Consider the following 16,744-nt stretch of genomic DNA (forward strand, 5'->3'; position numbering starts at 1 on the left):
AGTTACCATAGTGCTTTTCCATTTCTGAATTTTCAATTTAGGACACTACTTGGTACATTGCTGCCCCAACTGAAAATTTTGAATAAATTGTCTCCTCTGAATAATTGACCTTCTATATGAATGTAAAGAGCCCCTCCATGTTGAGGAAAGCTGGCGGCAGCTGAATCTACTAGTCTAGCATTAACTGGTTTATCCATTTCTGAGCATCTGGGTAACTTTTTGGTGCTTTTGACTGGCTAGGTAAAAAAGATTGGCTGCCGGAGGTTTGAGCTATTTTGTCACATTGGTGCAGAACATTTTTGTGCTTGGCATCTGCGTTTGTATATTTTTGTACATCTGTGCATTTGTGTCTTTTGTTGATGTACTGCTTAGCAGAGGGCAACGATTAGCATCATCAATGAGAGGTGTTTGTCAGCTGCAACAATTGAAAGCTGTGTGTGTGTGTGTGTGTGTGTGTGAGAGAGAGAGGCTGAGTGGGCGGATGTGGATAACATGCTAATGATACTGCTGTTACACTTCCTGCATGACTCATCACAGTTTGAGCCAGCACACTCTCTCAGTGTGGGCACACACACACACTCACAATCTTTTAAAGCCTGAGATATGGTATATAACTGCATTCATTCGGCTTTTTCTGAAGGCATGCTGGGATGCTCATAAGCATCATAAGGAACATACAGTTTGTGATAAAACCACTTTTTAAACGTTACTAAACTTTAAGATGTGCACTGAAATCACAAAACCTGATCTGAGCACTTAGCTGTGGTATAAACTACCAATTAAAACTGTCACTAATCATTTAATAACATGGTTAAAGTCAACATGAAATCCAAATATACAATTCTTGTTTTTTATGGAATATTGCAGTGTTTATTATAAATATGTTTAAAATTCATGTGCCCTCATAATCTTCCCCTCCTTCTTGCAACAATATCTCTTCACTAATGATGTGTTTTTCAGTGCAAGGGTAAAACTTTTAGTGGAAAACATTACTTGCACCTTTAAGGGTTAATGGTGATTGTCTCTTGGTTGTTTGAGCATTTACACATTTTGTCACTGTTTATACCCTGAATAATTACCTCTTTATTCCCAGCTCTTTCACAAGTCATTTGTCAATAAATCCCAATTAATTTTATTGTACATTTTATGAAATCCATTAAAAGTCTATTATGCTGGAAGAGCTGCAGTGCAGATTCAAATTAATATAAGGAAGCTCGTCTTTGTTCTCTGACTTACCCTTGACTCTGAGTTCTTTTGACCGCATTGCCATTTCGCAGAAGTCAATAGCTTAGTGAGACCCTTTTATGATTTTCAAAGAACTGAGGACTTGCTGACCAAAGAATTTTTTTGTGTCAGAGTTATGTAAATTGTTCATCCTCCCCTTCAACTACTCCATAAGTATAGTTTGCTGCCACAATAATGCAATTGAGTATTGATTAAAGAAACTAACTGCTGTGTAATTATGTAATGTGTTTTTGATGTTAATAAGTTTTCACATAAAGGGCCCTATTTTAACGATCTAAGTGTATGGTCTAAAGCGCAGGGCGCAAGTTCACTTAGGGCGTGTCCAAATCCACTTTTGCTAGTTTAACAACGGTAAAAATGGTCGGCGCGCCAGGCGCATGGTCTAAAAGGGTTGTCCCTATTCTCTTAATGAGTAATGGGTGTGTTTTGGGATTTACGTGTGTTAAACCAATCAGAGTCTCATCTCCCATTCCCTTTAAATAAGTTGTGCTCACGCCATGGCAGATTCGCTATTTACATGACGGAATTTGATAGTGGAAAGACCGAAACTGTCTCCAGAGAGGAAACGGATCTGCTTGTGTACGAGGTAAAAGTGTGCAAGCAGACTATCTACGGGACAAGCCGGATCCCACCGTATCTTTATGTACACGATAATAATCTTTTACATTGTAATCCTTTTATTTTAAATATTTGGCATGTTTGTCTGCTGCTGTGCATCCCTGTGTGTTTAATAAGCAGAGTGTACGTGCATTGTGGACCCGCCTATAGGCGCACATTAAATATTGCGCCATTGGCTTTAGACCAACAGACTACGTTTACATGCAACTAGGGCCGCAACGACGCGTCGACGTCATCGATTACGTCGACACGCATGAAATGCGTCGACGCATCACAATAATTATTTACGTTTAAATATCGAGTAATGGCGGCTTCTGCTCTCGCTCATGGTGAAAATGACAGACCACGATCATCCAAAGTATGGGAATACTTTAAACTACGGCCGAACAGAAAGGTGCTTTGTTCACAATGCAAACTATGCCCCATTCGGCGACAATAAAATGGACTTTAATTTATAACTTAAACCTAAACGCGGGACAGTCTATGGACCCAACGCAACAGAGTGCGGCGCGGGAACATAGATCTGATGGCCGAGTGCGGGCGCGGGCGGTAATGCACTCGTGTGTGTGCTGGTTGCGGGAGAATATAACGATTCGTGGGACTCCCGCAAAATAGAAATATCTATAAATTGAACATCTAAAAACGAATAAATTCTCATTCATCTGTTGCACAAAAGCAACAATAACAACTAAAACAAAATAGAAACGATTTACAGGCCAGAGTCTCTATCTATTTATAACATGTTTGCAGCGTTGAACAATGTAGCCAATCACAGACATTGCTGTGTGATTTCTTGAACGCAATGTCCAATCAGATGCATTTAAGATAGAATTCCCTCACCGCTCAAAATGGACTTTTTGTTCAGTGCTGAATTCTGCATACTAGCAAATCATCTGATTATAGCAAACAAAGTGTAGATATTATGAAAGATTCATTGTGCAGCCAGTTTCATTTATAATAACAGAGATTTGTGAGATCACGATGAACTGAGATGTCAGCTTTTTAGGAATTATTAAGGGAGAAATCCGTCCCGCGCAGGTCTCTAATGTAGACTTTAAAAACAAATGACTAACGTTATATTTACATTAACAGTAGCCTAGGCTGCAATCTAGTGTAGGTGAACCTTTTTGCAGATAAACACAAGTGCATTTTCGGACAAGATAATGGACAAGTTAATTGAGTAAATTATACTCCCACTAAGGTAATTAATAACAGACCATAGTAAACACATTTCCTAAATAGGCCTGTGACTGTATACATCTTACATTTTATGAAATAGTTCCATTAGTTCAAAATAAAGTTTAAAATGCTTCCTGTTCGCATATTTCATAATAAAATGACAATAACCCTTTCAGAATTTTTTTTTTTTTTGGTCATCATTCATAGATTTCATGTTAAAATAATATACAGATGCACTACACTCTTCAAAATACAGCTGATATATTGTTGTACTTATTATTTATTGGAAAGTTTGCCAATGGATAAATCAGATAATCCCAAAAATAATCATTAGATTAATCGGAAAAATAATCGCTAGATTAGTCGACTAATCGAAGAAATAATCGATAGATTAATCGACAACAAAAATAATCGTTAGATGCAGCCCTACATGCAACCAAATAATCCGTTAGTAATCGGATTGTCCGCTCAATCGGACTGAAATGCCTTGATGTAAACACCTTAATCGATCCGATTGAGCGCGATACTAATGGAATTTCGATCAGATTGAAAGGGGTAGTTTATTCCTTTTCTAATCCGATCGAGAGAACATGTAAAGACTTGATCGGATTTGAAAACCGAAACTGAAAGGACTGCACACGTGCAATGACGTAGAAATGGCGTAATGACGTATGACGCGTGGAACGAGCTGTTCTTCCTGTTGAATAGTGTCATAAATGAGTGTCCCGTCATCCTAAAATTCTCCTTTCACTCAGCATCAATCGGAATGAATTCAGTCCGATTGAAACAAAAGTTGTGCATGTAAACATAGCCACTAAATGCAACGCAGACCGAACAAGGAGTGCAGGAGAAGGAACAACTTAAGTAGTGAACACAAACTAGGATGATTAATTACACACAGCTGACACATATGAACTAATAATGACTGTGATCTAGGAGACAGATGAGTGGTGGGAATCTGAACAAGGAAATACATGACAATGAACAAACTGAAAGTCCATGAACAAAACTAAACATAATGGTGACACAGGGATAGTGTTTTGTTCTTGTCCTATGACAAAGGTCAAAGGTCTTCTAATTGCGTCTAATGTAGGGGGTCCCTAACAATAAAAATTGTGTCCAGGGCCCTGTGAATTTAAATACTTAAAAAAATTATAATAATGATAATTTGGTGTATAATTGCATTCTTTAAAAAGCAAGTTTTTATTTGGTGTATAATTTTGCATCAATAAAATTAGTCACTCCCCAACGGACGAAACTATGAAACCTCTTCCCTCGATTATCAGCCCACTGGTATTAAATAAATGCTGATGACACTCCACAGTCATGCCCCCTCCTCCCCGAAATAACAGACACTCTCTATTCATTTAATCTGCTCACTACAGAGAAATAACCTTCAGAAACCAATTTTATTTTTCAGGGAAAAAAAAACTTCTTCAATTCTTGAGTCTGAATGGGACGATGACCCTCACCCCTCTAGAGCTGGTCTTTTCTTGCTGCTATTATTCCTATATTTGGTTTAAATGACCTTCCCAATCACTCGCCTGAACCAGACTATTCAACATACAGAAGGTTCTTTAAAATCAACTTGCTGGCCCACATTTAATCTTCTATACTTCTTGTTAATGGAGTTGTTAGTGCTTTTGTTCATATTGGTGACAGTTAATCGTGAGTATTGTCAAAGTGAAAGTGAAGCACTACTTGCGAAAGTCCTACTTTTTTTATTTGAATGACCTTTGTAACAACCTTTATTTAAAAAAAACTGACTATCAAGACTGAGGTGAAATAAGAGAGAAGTCGGTTGTCATTTTACGGCATGACATTGTGATCCAACCCACACGTGAGTTAAATAAGTTACAGTATATTCTTTTAGAAAGCATTGAAGTCTTTCATGAAGATTCAAACGCAACTGTTTCTATTTTTAAGTCTTCTGTTCTGATTCCACCATCAAAAACATCAAAGACATTTTGGTTTGAGGCTGAATTTGCTGCTTGTAATGCCAATGGGAGCACGTATATTCCCTGCAAACTAAAATACCCCCCCCCAAAAAACAAGAAATAAATACAGAACTTTGAGTGAGGGGACTTAACCAGCTCTCTTTTTTTGCGTGCGAACTTGATCTTGTGTGAGACAACCACATAAACAGATGCAAAATAAAAACAGCCATTTTTTTTTCTTTTTCTACTTTGGCACTAAGTCTTAGTATAAACGTTTGCTCGTTCCATAAAAACCTCTCATCTTTTGTATTTTTTGTTCAATTCACAGTAATATTCCTCCGTCCTTGTTGCTGGCCTTGTTTGTTAAAGGGCCTGTTGTCACGGACGTTGGGCTAGATGATGCATGACCCGCAGAGTCCAGAAATTTCACAGATGAGAAACAGAGGCCAATGAAAGAGAATAAGCTTTGTCATTACTGTGAGATACACTGCGCTGCATTCATCACTCAGAAAAGATTCTCCTCCCTCGCTTTCCTTCTCTTTCAGTCTCTCTCTCACTCAGCCACACGCTTTTGCTCTGTGAAGCTGGAAATGGGGTATGATTTAACTTCAGGCCATTTCATTGTTCCCTTTAAGCTTCTTAGCACTAAAATATTCATATTTTGGTCACAGGAAGCAAAATCTGTGACAGCACAGAGAGCAGACAAAAAGGAGAGTGAGAGGAAAAAAGTATGAAGTATGAAAAGTATGAAACAGAAATAAGATATTTCTGTTGCCGATGTGTTTAGATAAGCTACAGACAGCCTCGTTTTCCATGCTTATCTTATTCGCTTTATCCTTTGCCTTTCTGTCTATTTCCTGACTTTCTGTCCATCCACCATGTCTTTTTAAAAGTAATAGTTAAAAATGAAAATACTGTTATTTACTCACCGTCATGTCTTTCCAAACTTGTGTGGCACACTTTTTTTTTTTTTCTGTCAAACTTTTCATATAATGGGAGTGAAATGAGGATTGGACTTTTTAAGCTTCATTATGACAGAAATGTATCATCAAAGTCATCGAAAGTGTCACTGAAGGTACAGAATTTTGCGTTTTGCCCTTACTCACCCAAACTAATATAAAAAAATGTTTTGGTAACCAGACTTCCAAAAAATACAATGGTCAGTGGGTGCTGTCTACTGTCTGGTTACAAACATTCTTTAAAATATATTTTGTGTTAAACAGAAGAAAGAAACTCATACAGGTTTGGAACAACTTGAGGGTGATTAAATTACGAAAAATGTACCTGTCAAAAAACTATCTCTTTAAGTACTTGGGATGCACCGATACCACTTTTTCACGAGCTAGACTGATTCTTTAATTTTTGGAACTCGCCGATACTGATACTTCTGTTTTTATTGCATTTGTCATTTTTAAATAAAAATTAGGTTTAGAAACCATAAGAGTATGAATCATATCCATTGGTTTAATTTGTTTAGCATATATACAGTGAGGAAAATAAGTATTTGAACACCCTGCTATTTTGCAAGTTCTCCCACTTAGAAATCATGGAGGGGTCTGAAATTGTCATCGTAGGTGCATGTCCACTGTGAGAGACATAATCTAAAAAAAAAAAATCCAGAAATCACAATGTATGATTTTTTAACTATTTATTTGTATGATACAGCTGCAAATAAGTATTTGAACACCTGAGAAAATCAATGTTAATATTTGGTACAGTAGCCTTTGTTTGCAATTACAGAGGTCAAACGTTTCCTGTAGTTTTTCACCAGGTTTGCACACACTGCAGGAGGGATTTTGGCCCACTCCTCCACACAGATCTTCTCTAGATCAGTCAGGTTTCTGGGCTGTCGCTGAGAAACACGGAGTTTGAGCTCCCTCCAAAGATTCTCTATTGGGTTTAGGTCTAGAGACTGGCTAGGCCACGCCAGAACCTTGATATGCTTCTTACAGAGCCACTCCTTGGTTATCCTGGCTGTGTGCTTCGGGTCATTGTCATGATGGAAGACCCAGCCTCGACCCATCTTCAATGCTCTAACTGAGGGAAGGAGGTTGTTCCCCAAAATCTCGCAATACATGGCCCCGGTCATCCTCTCCTTAATACAGTGCAGTCGCCCTGTCCCATGTGCAGAAAAACACCCCCAAAGCATGATGCTACCACCCCCATGCTTCACAGTAGGGATGGTGTTCTTGGGATGGTACTCATCATTCTTCTTCCTCCAAACACGTTTAGTGGAATTATGACCAAAAAGTTCTATTTTGGTCTCATCTGACCACATGACTTTCTCCCATGACTCCTCTGGATCATCCAAATGGTCATTGGCAAACTTAAGACGGGCCTTGACATGTGCTGGTTTAAGCAGGGGAACCTTCCGTGCCATGCATGATTTCAAACCATGACGTCTTAGTGTATTACCAACAGTAACCTTGGAAACGGTGGTCCCAGCTCTTTTCAGGTCATTGACCAGCTCCTCCCGTGTAGTTCTGGGCTGATTTCTCACCTTTCTTAGGATCATTGAGACCCCACGAGGTGAGATCTTGCATGGAGCCCCAGTCCGAGGGAGATTGACAGTCATGTTTAGCTTCTTCCATTTTCTAATGATTGCTCCAACAGTGGACCTTTTTTCACCAAGCTGCTTGGCAATTTCCCCGTAGCCCTTTCCAGCCTTGTGGAGGTGTACAATTTTGTCTCTAGAGTCTTTGGACAGCTCTTTGGTCTTGGCCATGTTAGTAGTTGGATTCTTACTGATTGTATGGGGTGGACAGGTGTCTTTATGCAGCTAACGACCTCAAACAGGTGCATCTAATTTAGGATAATAAATGGAGTGGAGGTGGACATTTTAAAGGCAGACTAACAGGTCTTTGAGGGTCAGAATTCTAGCTGATAGACAGGTGTTCAAATACTTATTTGCAGCTGTATCATACAAATAAATAGTTAAAAAATCATATATTGTGATTTCTGGATTTTTTTTTTAGATTATGTCTCTCACAGTGGACATGCACCTACGATGACAATTTCAGACCCCTCCATGATTTCCAAGTGGGAGAACTTGCAAAATAGCAGGGTGTTCAAATACTTATTTTCCTCACTGTATATATATTTCCTTATTTTCATGCTTAATTATTTCTGTTAAAATGTATTTGACAAGCTTCTGTTACTCTATTATATTTTATCTTTCATTTAATAGCGGGACAGCGCATATTTTAGGATGTATTACACAAGGATGAGTAAAAAAAAATTGGAGGGGGGGGGGAGCTATCTCTTAAAATCTGTAATGCAGTAGACTCTATGCCTGTTTGTGTTTAAAGCAGAGTGTGTTGTTAGGTTCAGCGTCAAAGCATATTGGACTAATTCTATATCATTATATTGTTATCAACTTGTTGCAGTGAGCAGTGTGTATGCTGATTCTGACACGCATAACTCACTTGTATCAATCCCTAGGGAGTAAATTGGCAGTGATATACATGCACACTTGTACACAAAGCTCATTTGATAGGATTTATGCCATGGTGACATATACTTGTCTCATCACTGTGTGGTTAGTGGCTCAGCTTCTTGTTGTTGCTGCTAATTTGGTTTTTAATGGAAAAGAGTGACACAGATAACAAAGTGATGAAAAACACCCTAATCAGAAGCCGTGGATAAAGAGAGAAGTAAACCTACTGAAGGCATGTGGTGCTGCTATGTGGCCTGGAGAATGTGAAGTCTGTACTCTAGTTTTTTTAAACATTTTTTTCATTAAAGAACCATTTTGTTTATTATTTATGATTTATTATTTACATTAACATAAATATACACTGTTTGGGGTCAGTAATATTTTAGTTTTAGTTTCTTACATAAATGAATACTTTTAAGCAAGGATGGATTAAAGATGGATTAAAGACTTTTACATTGTTACAAAAAAATTCTATTTGTCTTTTAAACTTTAGATTCATCAAAGAATAAGGAAAAAAAGGTATCACAGTTTCTATAAAGATGTTAAGCAACACAACTGTTTTGAGTATTAAGGCAATAGATTCCATGACCTGAAGTTTTAATCCCTGTGTTCCTCAAAGTGGGACTGTTAATTCCCACATTAATGTGTGCTGTCTGTCCTGCAGAGCCTGTAAGCCATGCCACCGACCTTCCGCTGTCACGCAAGCTGGGCTGCATCACCTTAGGGCTTTGTTACATGTATTTGGCCTAAAAACAGGCACATCGCTACGTGATTTAATTACTTAATTATCTCTCTTGACTGAGAACACTGGCATAGCCTCTTCCATTGCTGAAATAAATAATTGCTGAATATAGAGCACTCTATTTCTCTCGGCTTGTTGCACCAAAGCGATTCACAGTGTTCTTCCAGATAATTGGACCTCAGATTTGTCATATCTCCCACAGGTGAATTGAGACTGTTGACCAAAAGTAAGCCTTAGAAGGCATCAAAAACGGCTATACCTCACAGGGCCACAACCACCAACAAGTCAGAAAATTCATTGATCAATATAGGCTTTTCCATAACAAGTGTTTGGTCAGGTACTGTATGTATTGGTGCCTTACCGTATCTTGAATATTTTTGTTACATCCCTGGTAGCTCACAAAACTACTGAATGTCCTCCTCCTCTGGGTTCTTGCTAGTGATATAAATGTGAATAAGTACATTATTGTTCAAAAGTTTGGGGTCGGTAAGATTTTTTCAAATGTTTTTGAAAGTCTCTTATGCACATCGAGGTTGCATGTATTTGATCAAAAACACAGTAAAAACAGTAATATTGTGAAATAATATTAAAAATCAGAAGAGCAGCATGAACATTCCACTAAACTTCTCCTTTTGTTATCTACGGAACAAAGAAAGTCAAACATGTTTGGAACGACATGAGGGTGAGTAAATGATAACAGAATGTTCATTTTTGGTTAAACTATCCCTTTTGTTTTGGGTTCAGCTTTGTGTGATAGCTTAATACAGATGATGACATTTTACCGAAAGATATTTAGTCTCAATTTATTTATCGTACTAAAATATCAAATGAAATGTACCTCTCAAGTCATCATTCACATCTATATCACTGGCAAGAACCCATCAGACTCATGGAAATGCGCAGATCTAACCTATTAAGCCGTGAACGGGGCACAAAATTGCATTACATCCATTTAAAGGAAGGATTTTAGAGGTACTCTGATGGTCGCCGCAGTAGCTGGGTGATTCATAGCGTAAAGTGGATGCGCGCGGACTGCTTCTTGTAGGCCTGCATATAAAACACTGCACACAATTGATATGCTAATTGGAGGAGCGGTGAGTGGGAGGCCTGTGCAGATAGATGCGCCTCTCACCCTGAGGAGAAGTGTGAGAGAAAAGCTGTTAGTCCCATACCTTCTTTTACAGATCCTCTGTAATGCTGCAATTAATAACATCTGACTGCTGCTGCCACACCATCTCAGAGCCGATATACCCGGTGTCTGCCAAGAGTCTCCACACAATGGCAGCAGGCTGTCATTTAATTGATGCCTGGACACTGACTTACAAAGACAGCTGCTGGACTTGGAGTTGCATCCCCAATATTTAGATACTGGTGACAGTTTTTAGAGACTGGGGTGCACGTATATCTGTGATGGTTTATTATGTAACAGTAAGGGACATTGACAACTTGTCCGGCCTTCTGGATTTTGCTAGGACAGTTTTGAAGCCGTAACTCCTGTGCTGGGGGAAAACTAACTGAAACTACTAACTTATTTACACTTTTCAGTAGTGTGCTAGTTGCTCAGCTGTTTTCAAAACAGTGTAATTTTTGTAATGTACATTAAAAGTGAAGGTTTTAAAAGGGGGTTTTCTCAGCTATGCATAAAAGAACCATTTGGGTTTCGCAAAGAACCTTTCATTGAACTGTTCTTAAAGAACCATTCATTTAAGAGGGAAAAGCATTTTAGTAAAGCAGGGGTCTCCAACCTTTTTTATAGCACTAGTTTCATTTTAAAAATGTTCTCGTGGACCAACAGAATATTTGAAATGAAATCGTCAAATTACATCTCCATATAAGCTGCATACAATAACAAACTAAAACGCAACATTACAACTCTCCATAACACTCAATCAGTCGGAGCCCTTGTCTTGTTTCCCTGCAATAATACGATCCCAGCGAGGAGGGATGGGTGACAGTGTGACTCGAAGTGTGTTGCAAATGTCCAGTCTGCTCCGTAACTTTGTTTTAATGGCTGTCAGTGCAGAAAACATTTAACGGCCTTCGCAGCTATCTCTGGATATTCCATCTTTGTGTTTAATCCAGAAGCCTGCAAGGGAGGATGTATGAAATATTCTTTTCAGCTCGCTGTCATTTGCGATCTCAATGAGTTAATGCTCTTCATGCACTGACATTGATGCTTGTTTTACACTCATGTTAATTTTAGCTAAACATGTAACTGTGGAACCAGTGTTTTCTGAAATCATCCACTATGCAAATTTGAATGGTGGCTCTTAAAGGGGAAACACACAATAAATTATACAGTGGCATAGCTATATAGATATTTCCCCCAGAATGTTCTTGTGACCGTGGAATTTTTCCATTGTACAAGAAAGGTTCTTTAGATCAGAGGTCCCCAACCTCCGGGTCGCAACCCAGTACCGGGCCGTGGAAGAGTTGCGACCCGGAGGTTGGGGACCTCTGATCTAAAGAACCTTTCTTGTACAATGGAAAAATTCCATGGATGTTAACAGGTTCTTTATAGATCCGTAGATGCCAGTAAAGCACCTAGCATAAAAAATGCTATATTATTGTTTTTTGTTTGGGCATCACTGTTTTTTTTTTTTTTTTATATATATATATATATATATATATATACAGCTGCATTACTGTTCATTCTAGAGAATCTGTTCACATAATTTTTGTAAACAAACTGGTTAAAAAAAGATTTACAGATTCAAGTCCCTGCACAACATTTTTAAAACTAAAATGCTAAGTTAAATAGTGCTATTCTTCACTGTTATATAAACTGTAACTGACTTATTAGTTATAAATACAGTGTAAAATAATCTGTTTATCTGTTTAAGTTTAATGCTGTTGCCCTTAATTGAGACATACTGTAATTTGGTCACCTGTTTCAGTGGTTTTCCATCTTAATCTTGGAATTTCTTAACCCATTTTACTTACATTTTCTTAAAGGAACACTCCACCGTTTTTTGAAATAGGGCTTATTCACCTTCTTTCCTACATTTAGATAGGTGGGCAAATGCATTTTTGTCTCAGTGCATGCATTGTTTTAGTTTGACAGGGTCAGCGCTAGCTTAGCTTAGCATAATGAATGGAATCCTTTGTTGCCAGCTAGCATGTCCTGAGTAAAAGTGATAAAAAAAATAAAATAAAAACACCTAATTACTTCTTGTGGCCTGCGTATTCACAACAAGTACAAATAGCGATGCAGATTAACACTAGGCGATTTCCTATGCAGATATTGACTTGGGACTATATTAGGGGGAAGCACAGGCGAAGCACTGCTACTTGGGCGCAGAGATATCACACCCAAGTAGCAGTGCTTCGCCTGTGCTTCCTCCTAATATAGTCCTTAATATATAAGTCAATATCTGCCTGGGAAATCGCCTAGTGTTAATCTGCATCACTATTTGTACTTGTTGTGAACACGCAGGCCACAAGAAGTAATTAGGTGGGTTTTTTTTTTTTTTTATATCACTTTTACTCATGACATGCTAGCTGGCAACAAAGGATTCCATTCATTATGCTAAGCTAAGCTAGCGCCGACCCTGTCAAACTAAAACAATGCATGCACTGAGACAAAAATGCATTTGCCCACCTATCTAAATGTAGGAAAGAAAGTGAATAAGCCCTATTTAAAAAAACGGTGGAGTGTTCCTTTAAAGGCCATCTTTCAATTTAATTGTATAACTTAATTTATACAGAATCTTGTATGAAAATGTCAATTTAAAAAGACATACATAAGAATGACAGCGGAAGTAATTTTACTCACAATTTCTTTTAAAAAACTTTTTTAATGCACATTTATGATTAATTTCTTCACGCAAATCGAGTTCCTACACTATTTATCTACACGTTCATTCACAGGGATCTTCAACTTGAAAGATGGGCTTTAAGTAAGTAACCAGGAGTAAGAAACACTGCCCTAATTGTAATTTAATTGCTTTCACTGATAAGAAGTTTGTTGTTTGGGTAGCTACAGTTTCAAAGAAGCTTCCCCAGTACAATCGCAATCTAAAAAAACTGTTTTGTTCAGGCTTTACAGTGTTTCTAAATTAGGGGTGAATCATTTTTACAGCATCAAATAATTTTTCTGTGCTCACTAAAAGTGAAATACAACACAAAAGGACAAAATAACAGCGAATCAGAACATGTATTTACAAAAATATTTATTTTCTTTGTTTTGAGTCAGTACGTTTTATTCTTTGCATATTTTCTCTCAGCAAGTTCTACACTCTCTGCTTACAAGAGAAATGCCATTCAGATTCAGTCCCGAGGATAGAACGGATCAATAGAGCTTACATGCCCCTATCACTTTCCAGCACAGAGTCGTCGCAACTGTGCAGCTTTCGAGCGCAATCTGCACGTTCCATTCCCATTCCTCCTCTGAGGATTAAATGTTCACAGACCTTGTCAGACAGACTCCCCTCTTTGGCAAAACATACATGGAATTCCTCTCACGTGTCTGTGTACACAAACTCATGTTCCTGTAATTATGCATAAATGTCTCCTGATCAGAACGGCTTTTGAATTCCCATCACGTGTGTTTTCCTGATCAGAACAGGGGTGCGGAGGGACGCTCGGTTGTGGTGCAGGAGCGCAGGCTGCTGGTTGGGGTCCATAACGGCTGGGGTTGGGTGGAGAAGCCTCATGTGTTGGTGCTGGAACGTGAGGCCACAGGGAGCGGAGCAGCCAGGGTTCGTGGAGCCAACGCAGGCGGAGGCTTCAGGCAGACCTCCACGGACAAATTCAGGTGGGTAGATTCCATCTGGTCCACTAATTTCCCATAATTCTGAGAAATGTTGCCATACTTCCATGGACATCCACTTTTATTGAAATTCATTTTTACCAGCTATCCTGGATCTTTAATGATCTGTTTTTCAACTACAACGCTCATAATTCTCATACTACTGTCTATAAAGAGATCAATGATTGATCGGTGTCCTCCCGGCTTGTGCTGGATGCTCTCAGAAATTCTGAAATTATTTTGCTCACCCTTCATGTTGTTTCTGTATTGATTTTTCTTTTATTAGGAACGCAAAAAGAGAACTTTTGAAGGAAATTCACACTGCTTTCCTTAACACAATGAAGTCAAGCAGTGCCCAGGTGCTGCAGGCTTCGAAACTGACATAAATCTAAAATTTTCTAAAGTCATTCAATAGCTTTGTTTGAGGAACAAATTGAATATTTATTTTAAATAATTGAATACTATTTAATTTAAATACATTTAATTTATATAGCAAATAAATCATAATATTTATATTATGATTAAATATTTACAATCTTCCACTGCTCTATAATTCTCAAATCTCATTTGCGCATGCACATTTTCAAACTCAGCACATCACCACGCATCATCACCAAGGCTGCATTTAGTAGATCACTCAATCAAAATAATAATAATAAAATAACGATGAATAAATTAGTGTAAACAATATTATACAATTTTTTTTGCAGCTTTTACTCCAGTTCTCAGTCTGTTATGATCTGTCAGAAATCATTTCTAATATGCTAATTTAGTGCTCAAGTAACATATTAATATTATTATCAATGTTGAAAACAGATGCTCAATATTTTTGAGCAAACATGATACATTTTCCCAGGATTTATTTGCTAAATAGGATTTATTTGAAATAGAAATTTTTTGTAACATTATACATGTCTTTACAGTCATTTTAAAGCCATTTAATACATCCTTGCTGAACAAAAGTATTATTTCTATATTTTTCTCAAAAAGTTAAGAATGCAAATTTTTGTTTATTCCACACATAAAGCTATTTTATTCATACCACTTCATTCAAAACACAGCATATTGGAGGTTCTTCAAAATATCTTTTGTATCACACCCAAGAACACAAGCGTTTCTGTTCTGGAACGACATAAGGGTGCTTAAATGAGCTCAGTATTTTTATTTTTGAATTCATTCCTTAAATATAAACACCCTATTGTCAGACAACTCCAGTGTCTGTCTATGGCCTCCTCTAGTCTAATGCTCCATTGGTCCTGTTTCAATAAATTTAATTCTCAATCCCTCATTGGTTCTCCTCCCTAGTGCTTACCAAGCAGAGATCCCTGTGTCCTCGCCTCACCTCACCTCGTTGGTTTTCATCCCAGTTCCATCTCTTATTCAGCACAGTCCTTATCAAATATGGATTTTTAGGGTGATTTACACACTTTCTCTCTGGATGTTAAATATTTTAAAAGCATCTTTTGCAGAAAGTATTAAAAACAGTTCTACTGTCTAAATTATGGTCTCTCGTATTTTCACTCTGTTTAATTAAAATGCTGATAAGCCGTTGCAGTACAACGCAAATGAGAAATGAGGGTTTGATTGTTGATGTCTGTTTTACTCTATCTGCTGCTCCTGCTGCAAAAAAAATCCCCAGCCCCCCCCACCACAGAGTCACTGCCATGTGAGATCTCGCAGAACAAGTCACAAGCACCATTCGTGTGCTGTGAGAGAAAGAGGTCTATAATTACCCAATGAGGTAATTAGGTGTCTGAGAGAGTGGAGCATCACATTCTGCCCTTAATAAGAGAGAGAAATTGGGTGTAATTATGGAGACGTTAGCACTAAAAACTTTTACTGCACGTTCTCAACAACACTGCTGTGATGACGGCAGAGAATGTGTCTATGAGATTGTGTGAAAACCCGTCAAGAATGATGCAAACGATCTGACGCCAACCTTCCAGTTTGTAGATGAGAGTTTAAACATGAGATTTGGGAATTTCAACACCTTGTAGTAACGCTGCCTGAAACAAACTTTTTCATTTTCAATTTCATCACTTTTTTTGGCTTCCTATATGCAAAAAGTGATGTTAACCTCATTCTGACATTTTCTACTTCAACTTTTTTATTTATTTATACAACACATTTAATAGCAATGTTGTTGCCCAAAGTGCTTCATAGTTATAACTAAAAACGAAGAAACATGTACATGTACAGTATAACAACATTTACCGAGCCTAGCAAGTGAAGGCATCACTACACACTCTTAGAAATAGTTTTAAATTTATTTATTTATTTTTTGCTGTGGATTCATCTAAGATGCTGTGTACTTTTTCTCTATCGCCTGTAACTGCTTATGTAATAAGCTGCAATCACTATTAAAGGCTTTTTTGAGATTCAGAATCAGACTATAAAGACTAATGTGATGACAATAGAATCAGTCATAGGAAAAAAAAAAATAGTTATGAGATATAAATGCAATTTGGACAACTTGCCATGTTAGAACGTTAATAGTTTTATTCTAATGTTGCATAAGCATTAAACTCAGGACATAGAACATCACATTTTTTAGCTCAAAACTTTGTTCAGTGCCTGCTAAATTGCTGTTCTTTCTCTTTTACCTCTGTATGAGCTTCTAAACCCCATTAGTCAAATTAATATGGCATAGCTGGCATGCTCTTCCTAGAATTAGAATGACTAAAATTTCATTACATTTCTAAAAATCATTACATACACTACCGTTCAAAAGTTTTGGTTTGGTTGTTTTTTTATGTTTTTGAAAGAAGTCTCTTTAATATTGAAATATTATCACAATTTTAAAAATGTTCTATTATGATATAATATTTCAGCTGCCA

The 16,744-nt window shown here is 37.6% G+C and overlaps 1 protein-coding gene across 2 annotated transcripts in view; it reads left to right on the forward strand.

Moving 5' to 3' along the window:
- nphp4 (nephronophthisis 4) overlaps positions 1-16,744 on the forward strand; it is a 159,493-nt gene that overhangs the window by 55,340 nt on the left and 87,409 nt on the right. For both annotated transcript variants that reach the window (XM_084388738.1, XM_084388739.1), the window contains exon 7: positions 13,720-13,913. In XM_084388738.1, coding sequence (XP_084244864.1) covers positions 13,720-13,913 — 194 coding nt within the window. The remainder of the gene's footprint in view (positions 1-13,719; positions 13,914-16,744) is intronic.

The sequence above is a fragment of the Rutilus rutilus genome (genome assembly GCF_951802725.1).
Source record: "Rutilus rutilus genome assembly, chromosome: 19".
Taxonomy (NCBI): Eukaryota; Metazoa; Chordata; class Actinopteri; order Cypriniformes; family Leuciscidae; genus Rutilus; species Rutilus rutilus.